This window comes from Haliotis asinina, chromosome 7, assembly GCF_037392515.1.
Source record: "Haliotis asinina isolate JCU_RB_2024 chromosome 7, JCU_Hal_asi_v2, whole genome shotgun sequence".
NCBI lineage: Eukaryota > Metazoa > Mollusca > Gastropoda > Lepetellida > Haliotidae > Haliotis > Haliotis asinina.
In genome coordinates this window covers 27,847,228-27,868,212 of record NC_090286.1, presented here as the reverse complement: position 1 = coordinate 27,868,212, position 20,985 = coordinate 27,847,228, and the positions used below count along the sequence as shown (strand labels likewise).

General features: G+C 37.6%; 1 protein-coding gene across 1 annotated transcript in view; it reads left to right on the top strand.

Moving 5' to 3' along the window:
• Nucleotides 1-20,985, top strand: part of LOC137290701 (ATP-binding cassette sub-family D member 3-like) — a 63,107-nt gene that overhangs the window by 3,646 nt on the left and 38,476 nt on the right. Inside the window, exons 3-17 of the mRNA XM_067821784.1 lie at nt 2,437-2,483; nt 5,920-5,971; nt 7,418-7,506; nt 8,665-8,734; nt 9,693-9,719; nt 10,494-10,564; nt 11,646-11,769; nt 12,579-12,635; nt 12,978-13,030; nt 14,123-14,212; nt 15,753-15,822; nt 16,427-16,496; nt 17,510-17,607; nt 18,739-18,830; nt 20,083-20,177. Of these exons, the coding sequence (XP_067677885.1) occupies nt 2,437-2,483; nt 5,920-5,971; nt 7,418-7,506; nt 8,665-8,734; nt 9,693-9,719; nt 10,494-10,564; nt 11,646-11,769; nt 12,579-12,635; nt 12,978-13,030; nt 14,123-14,212; nt 15,753-15,822; nt 16,427-16,496; nt 17,510-17,607; nt 18,739-18,830; nt 20,083-20,177 (1,105 nt within the window). The remainder of the gene's footprint in view (nt 1-2,436; nt 2,484-5,919; nt 5,972-7,417; nt 7,507-8,664; nt 8,735-9,692; nt 9,720-10,493; nt 10,565-11,645; nt 11,770-12,578; nt 12,636-12,977; nt 13,031-14,122; nt 14,213-15,752; nt 15,823-16,426; nt 16,497-17,509; nt 17,608-18,738; nt 18,831-20,082; nt 20,178-20,985) is intronic.

Genomic DNA, 20,985 nt, shown 5'->3' with positions numbered 1-20,985 from the left:
TTGTATGTTTTGCACTGTTTCGTGAATGGACAGATGTATCCGGTTGCCTTTTCCTGACTTCCAAGCACATCCCGTGACACCTGTATCAGATTCTTTGCTTTCTTGAAAGACATTTCACTTACCACCGTTGGCATTGATGCAGGAATAACAAATTTGTAGAAGCAAACTGACTTTTTTCTTGGAAGTGGGAGAGTCCACTTTCAAATCATGGGTATGACACATGCTGATAGTTATGTAATCACTGGCCAACAGACCATAACATGTTTTAAGACTGTGGGCAAAATGAGATGTGGAACATGAGAAATGCCATATTTATCTTCTTGATCAAGGTTACGTCAAACTAATCACAAATGCTACCAACCGTAATGAGTGTTCCTTTAACGAGCCTGCATTTGTTCAGTTGTACATTAGCCATTATATGCTTACTGTAACTTTGTCCAGTTACTGATACAGACCATAAAGGTTGCTTTTGGTTTCCTAAATACTTATTGATGTCAATATATGTTTGATTCAGTAACTGAATCTAAACCAAATAAACACAATAATCAAATTTCACATTGCTGGTGCACATTTATGCACTGATTTCAACCCAAAACTGCATGAACATATAGTCAAATCCTGATGAGTCGAATCGCTAGGGACCAAGTAATAAATTCAGCTTATTGAGAGAGAATGAGACATAGGGGACCATTCTTAATTTACGACTAGGGGACAGGTGATGATGATTTTATGGGGGTGTCACCCATTTTGTTCTGGGGAAGTATGGGGGTCATCAACTTTGTTCACATATTCCTGGGGGATGGGTCATTGATTTTGTATATGACAAGCATGGGGAGTCACTTTGTACATTAATTTCGGATGTAGGGTGTGAGATTACTCACATAGTACATGCAACTCCATAAAAATCATCATCACCCATCAACTGTAGTTTGGAAGCAGCCCAGGAATGAACATATATTTCTATATATTAGTATACTGAGTGTGTAAATTTATTCTTTGTTTCATTGCAGGTATTTGTATAAGATGTTATTGCAGACAATTTCACATTCTCAATCATAAGTTATTGTTATATGGATAATATTTCTGATTACCAACATTTTCGTCCTGTAAATTACATAATGATGTAAGTACTTGTTTATTTGCGAAATGGCACATGTATGCCATCAGCTCATGGTACATTGGTCACTGTCCAGTTTGGTTAACACGTTCCACAATGTAAATGTATTAGCATACAGTATTGCCCACACAATTTCAGTTTGCTCGCAGATAGTGCACTCAGTGCAATAGGTTTCATAATTTTAACATTAGTAGACATATATCATTGATCAACAGAGTTTAAGTATCTTCTCGCAGATAGTACAATGATTGTAGCACGTTTCATAATTCAAACATTAGTACAGGCCATGGTACATACATCATAGACCACAGTTCCAATATTTGCTCACATGTAGTACAAATATTGCCGCACATTTAATAATTTCAACATCAGTATTGGCCCATGGTACATGTATCACTGGTCCATGAAGTTACGATATTGGCTCCCACGTTGTACAAACATTGCAACATGTTTCATAATTTCAACATTAATATTAGACAATAGGAGGTTAAATTTATAAATTGAAGGGTTTATGAAATACTTATATATAAATATAATGATGTAACAAGCCACAATAGTTATAGTTTTGACCTCATCCCAATATATTATGTGAAATGAATGTAAGAGTGAGTGAGTATCATTTTGGGCTGCTTTTGCAATATTCCAGCAATATCATGGTAGGGGACACAAGAAATGGGCTTCACACATTATACCCATGTGGGAATCAATGCTGGATCTTTTGTATGAGAAGCCAGCACTTTAACCTTTACGTTACCCCACCAAACAAATACTTAATTTGATTTTGTTGATGCAGCAAAGGTGATAGCAATTATATGTTCATAATAATATTATGTGATTTCTTCACAAACTTAACTTCGGCATGTCACATTGACCACTTGCTGCAATGAGAAGAAATTAATATAGTACTTTACATAATTTATTAGGCTTGTTGTGTGAGCCATTGTTATCATCACACTTAGTGAACCTGATTTATAGTAAACTTTTAAGGTGATAAAAGTGTGTTAGTACCTTTATGTAAGTAACAGAAGATTTCCATGGTTTCAGTGTCCTTTCTAAATTTCATTGTAATTAATAAACTTACCATGCTAAAATCTGATTATTGCATGTCAGTGTGGAGCCAGAACATATTTTCTTTGCATAGATTGTATCAATATTGTACTGCATGCAGAATCTGATTTTTCAAAATTGTCGGCACTCTGAAAATCTGATTTATAATTGTAACCTATGATACTGCCAATATTGTATGTTCAGAAAGACTGAACATGTCTTTGCTTCAGTTTTTTAGTCTGTGTGTACTTTGAACTATGATTATGTTTCAGCATGGCCAGAAAAAGGAAAAAGCTGCAGTCGATGGAGTGTTTCTCAGGTAGGTAATCCACTGCACAATTCACATGTTGATTAATTTCATTCAATTCTCTGTTGAATATATTTGTACAAAGAAGTGAACATATGGTGGTGATGTTTCATGATAGTTTATGACTTCTTCATTGCTGCTGGTTAATGAAATGAGGGAAATATACTGAAGTCCATTCGAAACGCAACAGAAGTGTTTTATCTACCTGAGGCCAGACCAGTTTTATTTCATGTATTATGGATTTTTTGTCCTCGGAAAACCTAAAGGCAGGAGGGAAAAAATGTACCTAAAACTTCACCTATAACAGTATTATTCCTTTCATATTCTGAAAGTATTTTAGTTTTGGCAATTTATGAAGTGTATTTTATAAACCTTCTAAAATAAATTTTCCATGTAATTTTATATTCTGGATCAATAAAAAGATTGAAGTTTTTCTATTTTGGGGAGTGGAGTGGTTGGGGATTAATGAATTTGTTTTCTTTTTGAAAAGAAATATGACAGGCAGATCCATAAAACAAGAAATTGTTCTGGCCTGATAAATGAAGAAAACAACTTGTCCCTACTGACACAGAAAAAGTCACTCAAGATGAAAATACAAGAAAGGTTCAACCATAAATAAATGATACCACTGATAGAACATCAAACAAAACTTTCACACGGGCAATGTCAGGAACATCTTAGGACTGATTAAATCCCTTCTTCCACAAATGGTAGTGAGTTCTGGCTTGAACCTGTTCATCAAATGAATGAAGAGATGTAGTGATCATGGGCAGGGGTTGTGACATGTGGAAGTCCAGGGCATGGTCAAGATGGTTTATCATAGTTCCTGTCATAGTCTGACGATTTTTTAATTGTGACAGTCAAACATTCTGGCCACTTGACCAGTAGACCAAACATTTTTTTTTTGTCAATGGCTGATAAGCATGGCATTATGTGAAGTCAACAATGTGGTGCTGTTCAAAATTTAGAGGTGATTTTGGTACACAGTTGAAAGATGTTCTGTTGTGGAACCACCATTTTTTCTTCACTTTCACATGATTTGCTAGTGAAAAGGTCATTTTCGGCAATTGGTGGGTCACATGATCACACATGGATGCACTTGTCCGTGTGCATCATGTTTATCTGTCAAAGTGAGATTACTTGAAGCTCAGTTCTACATTCAGTTTGAAGACTCCTTGATTGATGATGATAAGGTGATGCATTCCTAATGGATTTAGTGTATGTCGAAACTCTTGTGTGTAGTGATTGTTAGAATTAGCCATATTTTACTTGACAAGATTGCATTCTATTCAACCATTAATTTTAAATAGGAACAAATAATTAGCATAGAAAGTCTTTGGGGATGTGAATCATATGTTGCCATGGTTACATACAGCTGGCATTGAAAATTATGAAATACTCCTCCATATTGAGTGGAGGGACCATATTCTGGACATTGAGGAAATTTATGTCTATTTGATACAGAACAAGCAGGGGTGGGGTGGGGGTAGGGTGTGTAAAGGTGTGTTGGTGTTTGAAAAATATAATGTTTTTGTGTCAACAGATACGAGCAAGTTTTATGTAATGCCACTTCTTAGAGCATTTATCACATATATACCACAACATGTGGGGAGAGGGCAGTGGGATAGCCTAGTGGTTAAAGCGTGTGCTCATCATGCTGAAGTCCCAGGTTTGATTCCTTACATGGGAATAATGTGTGGTCCATTCCAGGTGATTTGTTGTCATATTGCTAAAAGCGGCATAAAATCATCGTACTTACTCTTTCACTCATTGGTAGGAAAGGCTGGGATGATGTTGGCCATGGACACACAACTCTTCAGTTAAATACTTAATCGTTAATATGATGAATATGTATTGCTGAAAAGCATGGACATAATTAGGAAGAACCAGATTGCTGGTATGCCAAAGTTGTTCAGTTAACGTTGATATGAAATCTTCAGAGGCATCCCACCTTGCAAAGGTATAAGGTCCAGTGCAAGAACTGGTTTTGGCCAGTCCATTCTTATCAAATGAGGTGACAAATGGGATCAGGATCACTGACTTGGTTAACGTATGCCATTGTATCCCACTTGTGTAGATCAGTGCTGATGATGTCAGATTGTCTTGCCCTTCTGTCAAATGGTTTGGAATGTTGCTGACTGTGGTGTTAAATAAGAAACAAATGCTGCCATAGTAACCTATAGCTATGTAATATTAAGAACATCCCTGTGGGCCATAGTAGGACCTCCAGGTCAGTAAATAGGGAAAGATTCACGATCCACCAACACAGCAAGTATATTGTTTGCTCTGGGCACATCAGCACTGCCTTTTGTTTTTGATGTTTTTTGTGCCCTGCCGTTGTCACTTCAGTACCTGTCTGATTTCTTTTTGCAATGCTTGATTTTACAAATACCCATGTGTACTTTGTGGATTTTTTCAATGGTGGAATTCTCTCCCTTTCTGGAAGAGATATGAGATTGTATTGATAATGATTTCGAAATTGACATTTGAATCAGTAAATTTATGTGAGAGGAGAGTAATAAATATGCCCAGAAAATTTGATTTAAATTTTTTTGTTATAACATTTTATGTTGTTATTTTTCAAAACATGCCCTTTTGGATTATGAACTGGCCTTTTGAACTAAGTTACCCTGCCCTTTCTGAATCCAAGGGGGATAACTTGGATGTTATTGTGACTGAATACATGCTTGTGGTATGGTTCACTGATTCTCCTTGCTTAAGCTGGATTGTTCACAGACTGTTGTGATAAACCTGCAGCACAGATGACATTTTTCTGTTGTTGATTCACTCACTGTGGAAATGATGGCTATTGCTAGGTGTAACTTGTTATATTTGCAGTGATTGAAATTAGCCTTATTTTCAGACAGGATCTTTAGGCCAGTAGACATAAAATCTGACCCAACCTGTTTTCTACTTACCCAGTTTAAAAAAATGATGCAGTAAGAATTCATTTTGTATTAACCAACTTTAGTGAGGCAAACACATGTAAATGATTATGGTGAGGCTTTATATCAGTCATCAGAAGAAGGGATACGGGTGGAAACTATCTTTCTATGTTTTTAATCATCAATGACACACATCCTTGTCAGCAATGTCACCCAATGGGTGACCAAGAGCATGGTTCTAATTTTCCCACACAAACTTCTACTTGCCTCAATCCTTGGGGCGAGTGTTAATTTCTAATACTGTATCAGGGATTGCACTGCCTCTGTGAAGTACAGATTCTAGTACTTTTGTTGGGTTGAGTACCATCAGGGATTCAAACCCACACTCTCAGAGTCAGGCCCTTATTCACACAATGTCAGCTGCCTAACCCACTCTGCCACCACGTTTTTTAACCCATGTTGGTCATAACAGGTGACTAATGGGATCGGGTGGTCAGATTCACTGACGTGGTTAAAAAGTGTGTTAAAACAAACTTACACATCACTGACTTTTCATTTCACAGGAGGCTGATGCACATTTTGAAAATTCTCATCCCAGGATGGTTCACGCCAGAGGTAAGACAGCAGTGATTAATTTAGTAATTGTCTGTGATGTAAACAAGTTAACAAGAGAGAGCCCGTGAAGGTTCAGGTCAGATTTGGTTTTCATCAACCCATGCTTGTCATAAAAGGCGTTTAAGGGGTGGGATGGTCAGGTTTGTGACTTGTTCACTGCATGCCATCGTACCCCATTTAAATTTAAGATGGATACTAAACTAGATTATACAATGTATTTACAGCTTGCTGTCTCTGTGTTTACACTGAAAACAAAAAGTACCATAGCTAGAATAAATGGCAGAAGTTTCTGAGCAAGTAATTAATGGCTGCATGTTCATAAAAATTAAGAATTTTATCAATGTAGATTTTCTAGAAATAAGCCAGTTTCTGTTGTGGATTCTTGAATAGTGCTGGGACCTTGAAGTAATTCATTCTTTTAAGAAAGGTATTTAGTCTGTATTTACAAATCAGGGCCCCATTTCACAAAGCTCTCGTAAGTCTAAGATCTCGTAACTTTTCTCGTAGCATCCGTAGCTCCTGTGTTACAGTATAGGAGGTACAATGGCTACGAGCATAATTACGAGTTCTTAGGCTTACGAGTGTTTTGTGAAACGGGACCCAGATAGCTGGTTGTCAAGTCATGGAAGGCCTGTCATCAGCATCATGTTTCTCTTGGCTTCCATTCCCCTCATGGTACAAATGTGTGAAGCCCATTTGCAGTTCCCTGCTGCAACGCGGAACGGGGAACTATGTGTTCAGCAGCGTCTGTATGTCAGTACTTCCTGATTCTTGTTAACACGATATGTCATGAACTGTTGTACCTGATGTCTTCAAATTTGCTGTCAGCCTACAGTGGATGATTACGCAGACACCAGTTGATTTAGTTGACCTTGGCCATCATGACTGACCGCTTTTCAAACTCTTGTTAACGTGACATCTCAGGAACTATTATACCCAATGTCTTCACATTTGGTGACAGTCTACATTGGGGAATTATGCAGACACCGGTCAATTTGGTAGACCTTGACCTTATTTTCAATGTCACCATGATTCTTTGACCACTCTTCAAACTCTTGTTAGCTTGATATCTCAATGTCTTCAAATTTGGTGACAAGCCTACATTGGAGGATTGCACAAACACAACTGGTTTGGTGATATCCTACTGTGGGTGATTATTCAGGTACCTGTCATTTCATGCATCTTGTGTGTGACCATAAAGTGAAAAGTAGTGAATTGGTCAGTCATCTATCATCTGATAAAGCTACAACTGTCAATAACCAAGGGAGGTAACTTTAATTCTACTCAACATTTTACCAGCGCTCATCTGACAATCACTAGAAACAGTGACTACCGCCTGATAAAGCTTCATATATCTATTTGATATTTGCTAAATTTGAGGTAAATTTTCAGATCAGGGAAATACATACTGAAGGAAGTGATTGTGATGTTCTTGATATATTACAGGCTTGGTATATGCTGATGGTGGCTCTTTCCCTGATAGCTCGGACATATGCTGATGTGTGGATGATACAGAATGGTACAGCAATAGAAAGGTGTGTCATAAAGATTTCAAATACGCATCAATACACATGTTTTAATGATGATAGTTTAAGATATTTTCATACCTTTCAAGAATATGTTGAATTTTGATCTTGACTATCAATAGTTTAGTAACTGACTTCTGTTATGTGCAGTTCAAAATAGTGCCAGATTCGTTCACTTTGATATAGAGTTATCTGGCCCTGTTACCACTTGAACAAACTTTATCTGGGTTTTCAGTTTCTTGTCAGTTGTTGAAAGAGACTGAAACTTGACTGAAAGAGACCTCAGCTTGTTTTTATTTTATAAAAACTATACATACATTTGGGAAATGACTTCAAGTGAGACAATTCAAGGAGAAAAAACTATCGCAGTAGTCACAACAGTATGTTGCAACAGATTCTCGCTATTGCAGAACAGTGCACTCTATTCAGCTCTGACTCTTTTGGATTGCTGTATATATCCCACTGAACTTACAGACCCGACATCATCCTTCTTTGTCACAATGAAAAAGCTCTGTATCTTGGACTTTCATTATTTCGGATTTCAGACCGAAGTGTCGGCCCGAAAAGGTAGTAACACGTGAAAACATTGCTTTATGATCTGGACTGAGCAGGAAGTCTGCGTAGCCAGTAACCATTGAATAAACAACCTGTTGATTGCATAGTATATTTTGTCTATCGGTGAACACTTATTTACCTTGCACTGGTGCACTGATCGAACAGATAATTGGTTTACTGATCATTTGACAATGAAATAGACAATTCCAATCAATAACACTATATACTATCTACAAGAAACATTGGTGTATGTGCTGTATTTGTAAGTATCTAGATAGCCTCGCGATCTCATTGATATTGGAAATTTCTGTGTAACTCGGACTGCTGTCTAATTCGGACTTTTTAGTCAATCCCAAGCTGGTCCAAATTAAACAGAGAGCACTGTACTTGTCTCCCCTCGATAGTCACCCCTTCTGTATAGTTTTGTCGGTTTGTTAGCAATGTGAGCAGCTACCCATTGTTGTGGGTCCCATCAAATTGGTCTGATCTTTACTCCCTCGTTAGAGAGCAGCATTACTTCAGTCCACTGACTAAGTTGGTGCGTCAAACACAAATATAGCAATCATCCTGTGCAGAGGTCCTTTGATTGTATTGATTTTTGTCTCATTTCAGTGCAATCATTGGAAGAAATATGGAACTGTTCAAGAAACATCTGCTGCAGTTTGTTTATGCTATGCCTGCTGTAAGTTATGATTGAGATACCAGAGATAACAAACACTCTGATTTTGGAGGAGTAAACGTGATTTTCAGTCACAAAATCCACTCTTTGATTTGTGTATAAAAAACTCTGATTTTTTAGAAAATACAAGAATGTTTATAAATGTAGAATGTTTGAAAGAATTTTGTTCAGTAGCCATGGAAATATGTTTATTTGAGTTAAGTATTATCTGGTTATGTATTCTCAGAAAATGCATATTTCAGGCAAAATTTAACAATGTTCATAAGGGAGGCCTGCCCAGACGACTACCGTCATAAAGAGGCCAAGCCGCCTCTCATGCTCACCCCCAACAGATACCTTCAGGGCTCAGGAATTCCTTTTAGCAAGACATGACTGCGCTTACTTTCAATTATATGCTATTGTATAATTATCCAAAATTCATACCTGTCATTATGACACTTTGTAGGTTTCTGGTTTTCTTCTGAATTTCTGAGATTTTCAGTTGACATGTTTTTTTATCAGAGAGCATAGCAATGTCAGTAGTGATGTTAACTTTCTGGATTGATTTTTAACATTATTTTGCATTACCAGTAGTAGACAAAGTAGACCGACTCACAAATAAAAGTATAAACCTTTGAAAAATGTTATATTCAGAGCAGTTCTGGAACACTTCAAGGACATAAGCCTTAAGGTGAGGTGGTGTAGACTTGCTAAGTCATACTACACATAGGTTGGATTCCTTTTTTGTTTCCTGTCTGGAATGAAACTAAGGATAAGCGAGGTCATGTTAGGATCATTGTACTTGTGGCTGGGGACCACTAATTTCCCCTTGATTCTCCACAAGACCAGTGTTCATATTTCATTGCATTACACAGTATCTCTTCCTAATGCTTATGAAGTATATAACTGAAGAAATGTTCCCATTTCATCTGTATAGTTAATTTTATCAATGGTTTCAATTTATGATGTAAATTTGTTTCAGATATCAACTGTGAATAATTGTCTGAAGGTTAGTATTGGTTTTATAATTTACAATATTTTTGTAAAATGTTAAACAATTTATCAAGTTGCTGTGTTCTTAATGTTTGTCCCATTCATTTGTTACCATGGTGATTTTCGAATTCCTGAATTGTTTCCCTGATGACCTGTGTTTGTTGTAAGAGGTGACTTAAAGGTCTCAATTGTCAGGCAATGGTCTCAATGTCTTGGACATTGTGCACTAATCTAATATAGTATATAAGGCCTAAGAACTTCTTAAAACCTTTCTTTGCAAATACTTACTTCTACTGTCCTATTGTTGAAACATTCTTAGCCTTACAAATACATAGATATAAGAAATCTGCAGATTAAAAATGGATGTGTTGATTGTGCTTGTGATGTCAGTGGGAAACCTACTAAATCTCCTTTTGAGACAAAAGAACCTCAAAAGAGTTTCTTTCATCATGCTGAGGTTTGTGAACACGATAAGATAGTTTTGAGAAAAGTTTGTCCTAAGAATTCTTTTCTTTTGGTGTCAGCAGTTGAGAATTAGCTCTATGAATATTCCAAGAATAGGCTCACTGGTTCTTTATGACAAGCCTCCATCTGTGAAATAACACTAATATCAATATGTATAAAATATAAAGATATTGATATAAAATATGTATGTATATAAGAAGACTATTTTGGATATGCTTGGATGATGGAAATCTAACACTATTGTTTTAGATATCATGCATTTTATTTGACAGTACTAAACATCAGTATCACAAATTCCTCATGATTATCTTCTGTGTGATTTCAGTACGGGCTTAATGAACTGAAGGTTCGGTTCCGCTCCAGACTGACCCATCATCTTTATGACAGTTACCTCAAGTGAGTTACCACTGGGGGTTATAATAGATGACAAATTTGGCCGTAGCAGTTGTATTTCAAAAGCAAGATTGTCATGATTGTGATCAGTTGTACAGATTTAAGTAGTTTTGCAAAGAGCCCAAAAACCGAAAAATCAAAAGAACTGCAAGAAAGTTGAAAGACTGCAAACCCCTTGTCAAATAATTTTTCAAAAAAAGAATGTTGTTATTATTTCATATGGGACCCTTTTGACTAGGAGTTTGCAGCCCCTTTTGACTTTCATATGGGACCCTTTTGAATAGGAGTTTGCAGCCCCTTTGACTTTCATATGGCCCTTTTGAATAGGAGTTTGCAGCCCCTTTGACTTTCATATGGCCCTTTTGACTAGGAGTTTGCAGCCCCTTTGACTTTCATATGGCTCTTTTGACTAGCAGTTTGCAGCCTCGTTGACTTTCATGTGGGACCCTTTTGAGTAGGAGTTTGCAGCCCCTTTGGATTTCATATGGGACCCTTTTGACTACGAGTTTGCAGCCCCTTTGACTTTCATATGGCCCTTTTGACGTTTCCATTTGGGATCACACAGCTGACACAACCTTAGATTGTTAGCCCGTGTTGTACCAAGATAATAACAACTGGATGTGTGGAGCCACATTGTCATAATCAAATTGATATCAAATTCTTCCACAGTATTAAGTCTTAAATTATACAGATTATTTGAAAAAATCTGACAGAATAAATTGAATGTCTTACTCTTAAAATGGGAAATGTTCGGCTTTTAAGTTATTAACATTTCCTAATTAATTTTTCTGTGTCCATTCAAGCAAGGAATAGTGTCAGACATTACTTCAGTTCTAATTAAAAATTTAGTTAGATAAGATATGCTAAAGTTTTTTGCCCTGAACCATTTCAACAACTCCTTCATTTCCAGAAGGGGTCGTGGAATGACCTGATGGTTAAAGTATTTGCTTGTCATGCCGAAGGTCCAGGTTCGATTCTCCACATGGGCATAATGTATGAAGCCCATTTCAGGTGTCGCCCACCATGATATTGCTGGAATATTGCTAAAAACGGCATAAAACTAAACTCACTCCTTCATTTCCAGAGGGTTTACCTTCTACAAGATGAGTAACCTTGACAACAGGATTTCCAATGCTGATCAACTTCTGACGCAGGATGTAGAGAAATTCTGTGACTCAGTGGCTGAGCTGTACTCCAACCTGAGCAAGGTAGACTATTCTGATATTATCAAACTGTTGTATTTATGCAAAACAAGTAGATAACCATGATAGTTTTAGTTTTATTAACTGCTAAACCCCTGGCTGATATGCAAGTTATGTATGAGGCCATGGAGACATCCCACAGTTGACATCCTTACTTTGTCAAATTATTAATGGGCTTAACCTCTTTGGTTGTGTGGACAAGGCATCAGACTTGGGATCAGAAGGTCTGTGGTTTGAATCCCATAATAGGTGTGAGACATTTTGTTACTGCTACTGGCTAGCAGTCAAATACGTCATAGAGTTATCTCCTCCTAACTGTTTGATTTTGACAGCATCTCTTGTGTTGAAAGAAATATTTGTTGTTGTTATTTATTTGTTGTCGTTACTGGTTAACATTTCTGTGACAAATGTCTTAGAATGTTATGTAACTTTACATCAGACCACTATCCACTTGCACTAAACTCTGTGTCCTTCCAAATAAGATTTTATGTTCAACAATTGGTAATGATTTAATTTGCAGGTTGAAATTTGATGTATGTCGACACTCTTTAGCATTGCAGAGAGAGCTAGTCAGTCTGGAAAATAATATGGTTCAACGACAGTGTGACAGATTAGAGCAGAGCTAACTTTTGCAATAAACTATGCTCACACATTTCCTCACTCATTCCCACTCTCTGTCATGCATGATGAATTTCATTCTAAATACATTGAAAAGTTTGATAAAATATGAAAGTCCCAGTAGAGTCAAACTCCATGTTTTTCATGTGAGGTATGTTTTGACTGAATACCACACCTGATGATCTGTTTCTGTGCAGCCTGTCCTAGATGTGGTTTTGTACACCTTCAAGCTGACTGGATCTATTGGACCTCAGGCAAGTGACAGCTTCATCATAAATACTGTGTATATAGGCATATGTGGTCTACATTACTTCATATTGTGTTGCTCCTAAATTTCAAAAGGCTTTAAGAAAAGAATATTGTGGCCACAAATGTTCATGTGTACTTGTCTGAAAATGGTTCTTAGGTTATTCAAGTTAATGGACATTTATCACCCAAGCTTAACTGAAAGAACTGTTAGACTCTTGCTTCGAACTAGTCAGTAATGTTACAGAACAGAAATACTTGCATGGAGTTAGCTTGATCATTTCACAAAGCAATAAGAATTCCTTTGAACTTGTATGATGTTAGTGTTATGTGTTGAATGTATGTTTCAGGGTCCTGCATACATGTTGGGCTATCTGGCAGTATCTGGCATGATTCTTACACGGTATGAGCTCTTTGGTTCTTGATGCATTACTTCTTATTTATTCTAGTTGAATAATATAAGGGTAACGCTATTTTTCAGGGCATTATCATTTGCAGAAGCCTGAAGTCTGTCATTAACCGACGAAGGAGGGCAGTTGAAAATACCGAGGGATTCAGCAAATGATAATGCCCTGAAAAATAGCGTTACCGTTATTATAGCTAAAATGAATAGAATTTTTAATAAAATAAGAATAAAAACAGCGGCATCGGTTTAGAAGCATTTACTGCCAACAACAAAACGACGGAGGTCACTGACACACATTTTACAAACATAGGCACGTCATAGAACAACACAGATGATGTCACTATTGAGAGTGACAACATTCGACCTTGACCTCTGCTCATACTACCAGTCGCCATTGTTTTCCGTGATCAACAACGTTAGACTTCAAGTCGATATTTTCATTACTGTATGTCGTCATTTATAGTACAATGGTTATGGTTGGCACAGGCAGGAAAGTGCATAATGGCACAAGCACATGTGACGAATGTGAGCCAGACATATGGTCAATAAAGAACCCAAATTCAAACAAGCCGTAGGTGATGAACTTCAAAAGCTGAGCTACTTATGACGTCACCTAACAACGGGCTTGATAATGGCCCGTCGTTAAGCATTTTGTGGGCATTATCAAGTTACAGTGGACCGCTCATTTCTGATAACGTGCGGTTGTTTTAATGATAATTCTATCCATTTTAGCGATAATGTGTGTTAACTTATGTCAAAGATGGAATTTGGGCACATCTTGATCATGTTGACATCTTGGAGCAGCATCCAGTATCCACTGGACGACAATCAAAGTCAGATTTGTGTGGTTGATCATATTCAAACTCAGGGCTTCATGGGGTAAAAGTTCACTAGAAGCCTCATGAAGAAAGTTTCTCACTACTTGAAGATTTTGAAATAGCTAACAAGAAATATTTTTTAGGCAAATGCACTTACATATGTTGAAGATTTGGTTATTTTCCAGAATATGTTTGTTGCACATGTCATTTAAGATTATTGATATTTAATGTTGAATTCTAGTCATTGTTTCATATTTGTTTTATTTCCCAGGCTGCGGAGACCTATTGGACGTCTCACAGTCCAAGAACAGAAGTTAGAAGGGGAATATAGATATGTCAATTCAAGACTCATCACAAACAGGTGAATATGTTAATATGTTACGACCTTGAGCCCATTCCCATTGCTTGCACCTGTCTCATACCTGTTCCCATTTCCTGGACAGATTTCCATACCTTTCACGCACATATATATATACATACATATACGTACCTTTTCCATATATAGACCTGCCATACACCCGGACCTGCCCTATACCCAGCTCTGCCTTAAACCAGCACTTGTCCTATACCCAGAACCTGTCCTATACCTGGACCTGAGTGTCCTATACCCAGACCTGTTGTATACCTGGACCTGTTCTATACATGGACTGTCGTATACCTGGATCTGTTCTATACAAGGACTGTCGTATACCTGCATCTCTTCTGTACAATGACTGTTGTTTACCTGGACCTGTTCTATACCAGGATTGTCATATACCTGGACCTGTTCTATACCAGGATTGTCGTACACCTTGTTCTGTTCCATACTGGGACTGTCATATACCTGGACCCATTTACTGGATTGATTCCTTTCACACATATACTCTTGAAATCAGCTTCTCTCTCACTCCCACACGTCCAGCCTACTAATTTCATGTGTATCGTGTTCCCCCAACATGGGAAAAACTGGATGGGGAGGGACTACAATGGGTTTACATTGTCTTCAAAAACCTTGGAGAAGTGTTTTCTCTAACATATATACTGTCAGTGATGGATAATTACAACGTTGATGATCATTTAACGAAGCTACAAAACAATAATTGAAGCGTGAGTAAAATCAATTTAATGACAGTAGCTATAAATAGATAAATCAACCCCACTTCTTTTGTCGGCCCGGTGGCTGTGTGGTAGAGTGTCTGCCTGCTATCTGAGAGTCACAGTTCCAGTCTTGCTTGGGAAAACATTTGCACTTTGAACTTGATCTTAAATGACATCTTTCAGTTCATTTCAAACACTCATATATCATTTGAATGTTGATGTTCATATAGAGTTAGGAAAATATACATACAAACAGTAAAACCCGAGAAGAGGTCTTACCAATGGAGCAAAAACCTCAGATGCGGTTATTCTGGGAAAACAAGAGATGACCTGATATATAGTGAGAACCACACTTCAGGTTTATGAAATGCTTTCTTGTTTAGGCTACTCTAGTAGCATTTTAGACATTTGAAAGTACAATATTGACAACTTTATGTTGTAAGTGAAATGTATCGCTACAGATTCGTGACCCAGTATGGAGCTGCTTCCCTTGTATTGTATTGTATGTCCTCTTTCAGTATGATCTCTCAAGTATATATTACACTGTAGCAGTGTCTGGTCGAATATTGGGGCGGTGGGGTAGCCTAGTGGTTAAAGCATTTGCTCGTCACGCCGAAAACCCGGGTTTGATTCCCCACTTGGGTACAATGTGTGAAGCCCATTTTCTGGTGTGCCCCGCCGTGATATTGCTGGAATATTGCTAAAAGCGGCGTAAAACCACACTCACTCACTCACTGGTCGACTATTGTTTACAGTTGAAGCATACCTTCCAAGAGGATTACATAATATTGTTTAAAATTTGTGTGGTTTTTTTTCCATTCCAGTGAAGAAATAGCATTCTATCAAGGAAACCATAGAGAAAGGTTCATCATTCTTGCAACGTTCCAGAAATTGGTGCGTATAATTGATGCATTTGATATGGTATGTTAACTGATGATAGAAGTGTGGTATATTTGAACAGTATTCCATCTCTGTGCTATTCCATCACTCTGTAGATAATCAAAGGTTGAACTTATATTCCAGTGATTGACATTATGAGCATCAAGTTTTGCAGTTGGGATATGATGACATGTATCAATCAAGTCAGCCAGCCTGACCACCCAGTCCCATGAGACATCTCTTGAGAAGAGCCATGCTTGCTGAATAGAGCACCTCATTCTTCTTTAGTTTTCAAAGAAATTTCTGAATTGAGTACTGCCATTAGACTTCAAGTGAAGTAATGTCATGGCATTGTGACGTCATCAAGTTCATGAAGTCATAGCATTGTTTGGACATTGATCAAAATCTAGTGTCAAAACGAAGCAATATTTCCTGTTCAACACAGTTTTGGATGATAAAGGCCTGTGACAATGCAAGACTGACGATAGCCTGCCAATGTGGTATTATATAGGCATTCTCTGTTCAAATTTCTTGGATTTGATCATGCTATGAAAACATACTAATGCATAGGACACTGCATCATATGCAATAAAACTTAACATATGTTTTGTAATTTCAGATATCCCATTTGCGCTACTTCATTTTCTTCAGACTACAAATGGGTTTTGTTGACAGTGTCGTTGCAAAATGTAAGTTTTTCCTTGTTTAACTTCCTTGAAATTGTCAGTTTGAAGTTGAACATGAGAAATTTAGTCAGTTCTGTAAAACACCTAGTTGCCTGATACTGGGTAATATTTTAGTTAACTTCATTTGTGAACGTAGGATGTTTGGCTGGTGTGGTTGTTGACAGTCTGTCATGGCTGCCACAGTTCCCACAACATGGGGTTAGGATTTATTTTTCAGCACTGGGATGGGCTTTCAAAGACGGGTGGTGGGGTAGCCTAGTGGTTGAAGTGTTTAATGGGTACACTGTGTGAAGCCCATTTCAGGTGTCCCCTATGTGATATTGGTGGAATATTGCTAAAAGTGGTGTAAAACAATACTCACTCCAAAGCTAAACGTGCTTACATGGCTTAAAGATATATTTCAGGACTTCTAGCTACTAACTATTTTTCACATTGTGGCCTAAACTGGGAATCTTTCATCCAAACAGTGGTTGTTATCTCCCGCAACAATGAAGTTGTAGGGGGATATAGAAACAAGTTCCTTTTGTCCGTCCGTGTGTCCGCAGTACTTTGTCTGAAGCATATCTCCTACAACTGTTTGTGATAGCTTAACCAAATGTGGTACATATGTCAAGCATGATCCCTAGATGTGCCCTTTGGGGGTTAGACCCATATGTGAATTTTATTTTTTGTGGTTTCCATGGAAGCATGACTTTGGCAGTGGCTTCGAGGATGCCATCTTGTCTGGACCAGATCTCCCAGACCTGATGCACATGTTTGCCATGTTTTAATATGATCCCTACAGGGCCTTTTGAGGGTTTCCTGTGAATTGTATTTTTATGGTTTCCTTGACAACAAGTTTGACTTTGAAATTGGTGGTTGTGCTGTAGAGAAGAAGGTTAAGACCAATCACTATTTCCTCTTCAAACAAATCGAAAATGATGATTCTGAATTTTGGATATTATTTACATTATTTTGGTCTTGTGGAGTTTATATTGTCTTGATTTGATGCCTGATGTTGTTTCTCTGTCTTACAGATATAGCCACTGTAGTTGGTTACTGGGTTGTGAGTCGTCCATTCTTGAATCTGGCGCATAAACGCCATCTCAACAGCACGCACAGTGAGAGACTAGAGGTAAGATTTGACCTCAGTTGGCTGTGAAAACTGATTGGCCTAATATCAATACTTTTCTTCCCTGTAACAATGATGGAATGATAATAGCATGCATGTAACATTGATTTAGTGATGACAAACCAATAACAATAGCCCAATATTGACAAGCCACAAGCAATAATGATGACAAACCAATAACAATAGCCCAATATTGACAAGCCACAAGCAATAATGATGACAAACCAATAACAATAGCCCAATATTGACAAGCCACAAGCAATAATGATGACAAACCAATAACAATAGCCCAATATTGACAAGCCACAAGCAATAATGATGACAAACTAGTAACATTGGAATAATAATGACAAGCCACAAGCAATAATGACGACAAACCAATAACAATAGCCCAATATTGACAAGCCACAAGTATCAGCAGTGATGACAACAAGTCAGTGACAATGGTACATTTGTGATGACAAGCCAGTAATTATGATACCTTTATGACAAACCACAAACAACACAACATTGAAGTTGGCAAAACAAATCATATATCCAAAATCAGAAATAAAGTTCTGGCTCCAGTTTCTTGAAACAAACTGAAGCCTGAGTTTTGACTTCAGTACTGCCTCCTCGTTGTTTCCCCCGATTTTCTCATGGACAATTGATTATTACCTTTGTCTCATCAGAATACATATGCGTTCACAATTATAGCCAGGATCCATCTATGCTGCTTGAGACTTGACCATTACTCTTTCTTTAGGTCAGTTGTGTTATGTGTTGACTGAATGGAGACTGGATGCTGATTGTGGATGGCCCTGCAGGGTTTTAACACATTGACTGCCTCTCACAAGTGTATTAATAGTATCAGTTCTGGTTAAATTTTGTCATAAAGAATTATCTGGTAGCTACATTAGTGGTGTTTCAAAACAAGTTTCACATTTTGGAAAACAGGCACAAGAAACAAACATCTGGCATTGTTTGATAACTTGTCAATGGCAAACTGGGCCTGACATGTACTTGTGGTGGCAGTCAGTGTGTCCATTTATATTAACGCTTGTTAACATTTGAAGGTACCTGATGTCAGAGAGGGCTGAATACTTCAGCAGACCAAGTTAGCTTGTATTGAAGGCACTCGATGTTTTTTTACAGGACTACTACAAGAGCGGCCGAATGTTGGTGAAGATGGCAGAGGCCATTGGAAGAATTGTGTTGGCCGGGAGAGAGATGACCAGACTAGCAGGGTCAGTACGACAGTTTAACGAGGAGGCAGATCTGGAATGGAGTGGCAGATGCCAAGTTAGAATCAGTCCCTAGGAACACATTCTTGTTGAAAGAGGGGAGAATTAGTGGTTTGGATTGTATTGCATAGGAGCTGGTAGATACAGTGTCCAGATACAGTGTCCTTTTTTCTCTTTTGTTTTGATAAGGGTATCAGTCATTATTATGTTGACCAGATTAGATTGTTAACAGACCGCTGCCAGATAGCTGTTTCACTGTTGAGTATAACATGAGCAATAAACATACCGCCCTCGATATCCCCACCTACTAATGAATCTCCACTATACCCTGGATGCATCTACAGGTAAGCCTGATAAATTTATTACCTCCCTTGGCTGGCTTTTTATCCAAGTTCTCTGAAAGAGGCAGGAGTTGCATATATATTTATTTAATTTTCAGACCTATCAATGTCTTTATATGATTTCCTCAAAATCTGTCTTGCCCTGCGAACAAACCTTCGCAGCTGCGACCGATATCTTCATTGACACTGGCAAGTTCACTTGTAACGTCGACTTAACTGATTGGCTACTGTGAGAATGCAGTGTCAGCAAAAGGAGGTAATACAATTTTCGGGCCGAGCAGTAGATGCATCCAGGGTATAGTGGAGACTTATCGTAATGTGTACCCTGGAGATTTCAAGGATGTAAACATACCAATGTGGACTTGTCTGAACAGCATACTAGAAGTTCACGAGTAACAGATGAAACATACAACTTTATGGATAACAACTTCTTGTTTATCATAGAGCAGTGTTTCAATAAGATTCTTACATTGTTTTCAGCCGACAGTGACAGCTTGATAAGGGTGTGAGAATCTCAATCTTTCACTTTCGGCTTGATTATGGTGTAAGAATCTACATTGAAACATTGCTGTATGCATTAAGCAAGAACTTGTCATCCATGAAGTTGTATTCTAATGGGGAAGTAGGAATAAGACAGCATGTCTGGATCTTGTCATTGATGGCCCACTTTGTACGTCTGCTCATATTTTGTGATGGTTAATATTAGTATTAAATAGATTATAATATTTCAATTTCACACTTAGCACTAAATATGTGTAGATTTCATCTGAAAATGTCCTCCATTTGTTTATGTGATGAGCAGTTGCTGCCTCTAAGACAGCCTTATTTCAGTTTCAGAAAACTGCTATGAATTTGCTGGAAACACATTTTACACCATTACCTGTTTTTATAATGAGATTGTGAATGATTTACAGTTTCACAGCGAGAGTGACACAGCTGATAAAAGTGTTGGATGATCTCAACCGAGGACACTATGAGAGAACAATGGTGACGACAGAACAAGCTCAAGGTATGTGAGCCAGCATCAGGCATGTTCTGCTCAGTCAGTAGATACTTTCAGTTAGTATAATGGTTGAAACTTCTGTCGAAGTCCCTGGGTTCTGTATCAGTATGTAAGATCCAATCATTTCCTTATAATTTTGTCAAAATTTGATTGCTGTGACCAACTAAGGCATGATATTTTTCTTTGTACAAATAATAACTTTTGGCTCTGTTGATTCAGTCGTCCTTTCAGTATGTACGGATATGTTTTGAATCTAAACTTTGTAGTGTTACTGGTTATTATCTATAATACTTCTCAATGGTCTGTTTTGATATTCATGCCCAATTAAAACATCTCAGTGCCAGTGTATGGATGTGACACTTCCTTCACTTTAGCTTAGCATATTTTTAGTGGTGAAACCAAAAATTCTAGACTGTTATCTAACATCAGTGACAAATGAAACTCGCTTCAGTAAATTACTTGTAAGTGCACTTGACTGGGACATAATGAATGGTTACATTTCAAAGAATTGGATTATCTCCCTTTACTTTTGTTGCTTGACGAGTCATATCTTTCTTATTCATTGAGTTTAACTTTTTATCCCATTGTAATGGGTTTGAATCCACAATTACAGGCATATGTGTATTTGATTTGTTTGCACCATGTCCAAGCTGGTTTGTGTGGCCAAAGTGACCAGCACCTATAGCCTGAGCAGTCCATGAACTGATCCCCATGGTGTGAATAAAATCCTGTTCAAATACGTATTCTTTCACTTGCTTGGACTTGTGTGCTGATAGTTAAATAAGTTTGAATCTGAAAATTTGTTATTTTTTCA